This window comes from Pteropus alecto, unplaced genomic scaffold (genome assembly GCF_000325575.1).
Source record: "Pteropus alecto unplaced genomic scaffold, ASM32557v1 scaffold86, whole genome shotgun sequence".
Taxonomy (NCBI): domain Eukaryota; kingdom Metazoa; phylum Chordata; class Mammalia; order Chiroptera; family Pteropodidae; genus Pteropus; species Pteropus alecto.
The window spans coordinates 15,315,720-15,320,946 of record NW_006442109.1 but is presented as its reverse complement, the minus strand read 5'-3'; the positions used below and the strand labels follow the sequence as shown (position 1 = coordinate 15,320,946).

The 5,227-nt window shown below is 32.2% G+C and overlaps 1 protein-coding gene across 1 annotated transcript in view; it reads right to left on the bottom strand.

Moving 5' to 3' along the window:
- Nucleotides 1-5,227, bottom strand: part of ADAM10 (ADAM metallopeptidase domain 10) — a 112,388-nt gene that overhangs the window by 31,373 nt on the left and 75,788 nt on the right. The window contains exons 7-8 of the mRNA XM_006920322.2: nucleotides 3,973-4,065; nucleotides 1,204-1,387 (exon numbers count right to left, since the gene is read on the bottom strand). Coding sequence (XP_006920384.1) covers nucleotides 1,204-1,387; nucleotides 3,973-4,065 — 277 coding nt within the window. The remainder of the gene's footprint in view (nucleotides 1-1,203; nucleotides 1,388-3,972; nucleotides 4,066-5,227) is intronic.

The following is a 5,227-nucleotide window of genomic DNA, read 5'->3' as shown; positions in this document are numbered from 1 at the left end:
TTGTACAATCTGCTGACAATGCAAGTAACACAAAACCAGAACAGATTATCAATAAGAGACAAATATCAAAAAATACTACACTATGATATATGCACTCCATGAGATAAATTTGTACCTTAATGACATCACGAAATTGGGTACATTTTAAAATGCAGAAGAAAAAAAAGAAGCTTCGGAAATTGTAAACAGGATATTCATTGCTGGCTTTTAAAAAAGAGCAAGAAATATAAAAGCAAAAACGCAATACAAAAGATGTTAAAATATGCATAACAAATCAGAATAAATTAATAAGAATAGGCATAGAAAAGTGTCTTACTCTGGATAAAGCAGAAGTTGGTTCTTTTAAAGAGATAAAAATGATGTATCTATCAGAAGAATTACTGTTTATATAGCACAAAAGATGATAGACCACTAATCAAACTATACATGGCAAAATTTCTATTCAAAGAATCTGGGATTTTTTCTCTACTCATCTTTCAAGTAATGAATTTGTATTTCTCTAAAATAAACTACTAAAACTTATTATACTGTAGATCACAGACCCTCACCCCCACTGCTATGAGAAGGAAATCATCCTATCCCAGATTTATCAATGACAATAGTTTTCATGGCTAAGCAAAGACCCCAGTAGAATATGGGCCCAGGTGGTGAGGTCAATGGAGCTATGGGTACAGGGGCCTCCTGCCTGCCATCTCTTTTCAGGCAACACTTCACTTTTGTTAATATAAAGGCTAGAAAAAAAATAAATAAAGGCAGGCTTTCTTTTCTTTCTACCTGCTGCTCCCGACCAGGGTTTCTCTGCTTTCTAACTCACTGAAGAATGGAAGCAAGAACAGTTTTCCCTCTCTGACTCTAAAACTTTCTTTAAAATTTTTAAAAAATTAATAAGTAACTTTTGTGAAAAAAATTAATATTTTGCTTTGGTTTCAGAAATGACTACTATTTTTTTCTCATAAAATTATTTACCTCAGCTACTGAATATACTAAATGTCAGGGTATCTCCCAGTTAGTACTCATTTCAAAATAAAAAGCTGCTTCATCTATTTGTCCATTTATTACATCATGCTAATGAATCTTGCCTAACTCTAGTTGCGTAAAGATATTGTACTGGCATCACTTTCTCCTTCCTATACTTTGTAAAATTCAATCTGCCCTGAAAAATACTTTTTGTTTCAAATATCAAGACATAGTTAGATAAACTACCTGAAGGTGCTCCAACCCAAGCCAGACCAAGAACGCCATCATCAAAATCTCGGTCGGTGAAGACATAGGCCAAACAGTAGTCATCATGATTCTGTTCAGAATTCAATTCCAGAAACTTCTCCACACCGATATTTGGAAAACGGAAAGGATTTGTTGGGTCCTTCTCATCAGTAGTTGTATTGATCTAAAATCCAAAACAATGATTTAGATAAGCCATTAATGTTAGCAGAGCCTTAATGTAAGTTTTAGCTCACCTTCTGAATCCACCTGGACAACATGCTTGGGGCCCATGAAAAATTAGGCCTCAATTAAAGCTTCTACAGTTGTTCTCACTAGCCCCCTGCATCCCCGAGCTGATTAGAGAAGCCAAAAAAGAAAGAAAAAAGGATGGAAGAGTAAGGGAATTTAAATTGAAAATGTTAAATCTCTGAGCAAGTTTCACCGGATTCCTGAATATTGAACATGGGATGAAAAAACAAGTTCTGCTTTTAAAACTTCTAATAATGCAATTTCTCAAATTTAATCATGTGAGCAAGTCTATTTTAGTGTTAGTCTCCTATATATAGTGACAAGTATAAGAATATAAAACCCTATATTTTAGCTAATTACTAGAACATAAAACAAATATTGAACCCAAGTCTGTCAATTCAGCAGACAAATCATTTTCTTGATTCTACTTACCTTGAGAGTCTTATGACTCAAACTGCAAGTTCAATTCTTTTCCCTAGATGTGGGCAAGAATTTTATTTTATTTTTTTACTGCCAATTCATTTCTCTTTTTAAGCTGAGTTCCTTCAGACTGCTTCTTTCGACACTTAGCTACCATACTCCTGGTACAAGTTCCTCCTTTACAATCTGTTTCTGATATCAAACTTCTATTAAACAAAAGTTTCCATTTATCAGCCCCCGCTTCCTTTCAGAGACTGATACCTGTCCTTTGAAGTCCTAAAACAATTTGACTTTCCTCAGGTAAGTCAGAGAATTACATACAATACTGTTAATAGAGAATAAAAAGGGGTATATATGAAAGAAAACATTTTTTATAAGGCACACCTCAGTCTTTTAAAACTATCAGTAGCAATGGGAGAATATAACAGTTGATCAAATAAGAACTATTGGTCTTTTTAGGATCCACATACTTCAGTAAAACTAAGGGGCATAGAAGCAGAATGGCAAAAACACCATTGAATGCAATTGCCTTAGGATAGATTTCAGGATATCTGGTTTGTCCATAAACATTAACCAGCAACAATCAGTGATGGTCATTTAACACACACACACACACAAAAATCTAAAAACAGGCACACTATATATTATAAATAACCCATGCTTAGAGACATGCTATAGATGGCTTTTTCCCACTAAATATAGAAATGAAATTCCTTTATACTTCTGTAATATTGGCTAACAATAAAAATTGCATCAAATTTTAGTGACCTATATTAAAAATGAAATGATTAATATTTAAATATTTGCTAATATAAATTTCAAATTATTTAATGGATCACAATCATTAACAGATGAGATTTAAACTCAAGTTTTAATCCCAGTTAAGGGCCTGAAAACAATCAATTGCCACATTACCCATTAATATAGTACATTTGCATCTTCAAAATGCAAATTAGTTTACTCAAAAAACTGTGCTTCACTAAAATTTGTTAAGGTGGTCTCTACTTTTCACTACTTTGCATTGTATTGCTCTGCCTACTAAACAGCAATATTTATATGACTTACCACTTTTACTCGCTCATTTAAATGTTTATATGGCTCAAAATACCAAAAGCGATTGATTATGAATAGTTCTTATATTGTATGTCCATAAACCATATTTCATCTTAAAATAATCCAATTTAATATATAATCATACTACTTCTAAAAGGACCACCTTCAGCTATGTCATTAAATATATTACATACATGTACTAAAATTATAATCTAGTCAACCATATTTTAAGAAAAATAGCACAAATATAAAGAAACCCTGTGGTAAATACTTTTGTAAAATGATCTTTTAAACTCAGGTTGTTTACTTAGTTTATAAATTCAAATTTTTAAAAGCTGTATACATTGAAAGAATTCACATTTAGAAAATTTGAAACAATTTGTCCAGTTTTGTAACTAAATATTTACTTATATGCAATTTATAACATTAAAACTAATAATCAGTCACTCTGGATCATTATCTCTTTAGGTCTCATGGTCAAATTAATTTAGAAAAACATGGTTTTCTTTCCTAAAGGACTTCTCAAAACTTGAGATATGTTAGTGTACACTGTGAATTTCAAGAAAAGGGTATAGTATTAAAGTGTTTTTCCAATTTCTGATTTTATTTATCCAGTGTATCTATCTTTCCCTCTCTTGGAGCACAAAATGGGACATATACTGAAATACACTGCATAAGACAAATCTTAAGAAAATGGGGAATAACATCAGGGGAAAAAATGTCAAGTACTTTTTCTGTAGTTATTGAGAGGTTAGGGCTTTCTAACTGGTATATTAATAAGACAGAAAACAGTACTGTCATACCTATTTTGAAGCCCAGATTAAAGTCCTATAGATTTCATTCTTAAATCATAAACTCAGGTATCCCTTCTGTGTGCATGCGCATGTATGTATATGCACAAAAGCCAAGAGTAAAGATAAACTGCATCAGTAAACACAATTTAAACTAATGCATAAAAATGAAGTAAAAAAGCAAGCATTTTTCTTTTTGTAAACATGGTCCTTACTGTTTTACTTTTGTAAATTCTTAATTATTAAAATTCCTTACTCTTATGCGTTTCACCATGAAACTGATATTACGGATTCCGGAGAAGTCTGTGGTCTGATAAATTGTATCGATCGCTTTAACATGACTGGATATCTATCGATTTAAAAAAAGAAAAACATTTTAGATGCAATGTCAAAATGTGAAAAGATTGTGAATTTTCATTTCCCAAATCAAGAATTATTCACGTTCACATTCAAATTTTAAAATATCTGCATCATATTAAACGAAAGAATGAAAAAATTAGTGCGCCGGAGCTGAGAGGGAAGATTCTGTGCTTTTTCCAGACTCTTCTCTGGTCTAAACCAACATGCACTCTTACTTCGGTCATGTAAAACTTTGTTTCCTTAATCCATCCTACAATGTGACACCTCCATGCCTTTTTACATGCTCTTTCCTTATGCCTAAGGTATTTATCCTTCAGACTCAGCTCAGCTCAAATATATGTCAGATCTTTCTGATAATATCAGGACACTCAGTCATTCTCTGAATTTGGTCTTTCTATTCTGCACTAAAACACATTCTTTAAGTTTTGTTGACCACTTATTACACACTAGGCACTGTATTAGGTACTGGGGATATAATGGTGAACAAAATACAGAAGGTTCCTATAAATTTACAGAGCTTTACTGGCGGAGAGTAATAAAAATATAAAAATCCGTTCAGATTTTCCTAAACTCTAGAAAGAGATTAACATGGTGATAGAACACAAAAGAATCTTCTGTTTACCTAGATGACTCTCAACTAAACCCTCTGAATTCTAATCTACTCTGTATATAACCTTCTCATCTACATTTACAAAAAGCACTTGCTACTATTTATGTGAAAATATATATACCTTCACATTTTTCTACCTTTATCCATTTACATCTTCCTCAAAAGGTACTCTTCCTTAAAGGGTAACTTTATTTCTGACCCCAGTCCTTATTAGATCTTCAAGAACATTTTTTCACATCAATTTTTCTTTCTCTTTTATCTTACATTGCTTTTCTACTGGATCATTTTTCTCTTACAACACCTCATACAGTCCTTATTCTCTTTTTACCCCCAAATATTTCGTATTATTTGTAAGCCACCATATTTTTTTCTATTTTCACATTTCTTGAAACTCTCACCGCTTCTGCCAACCCACTCCTTACTATTCACAATGTTTTCACCCTTACTAGTCTATTGTGAGCTTTCATATACTTCTCGTAATTAGAAATCAATTACCTTTTGTAGTCATTCTTTTTTTTTGCCAGTATTATTGAGACATAAT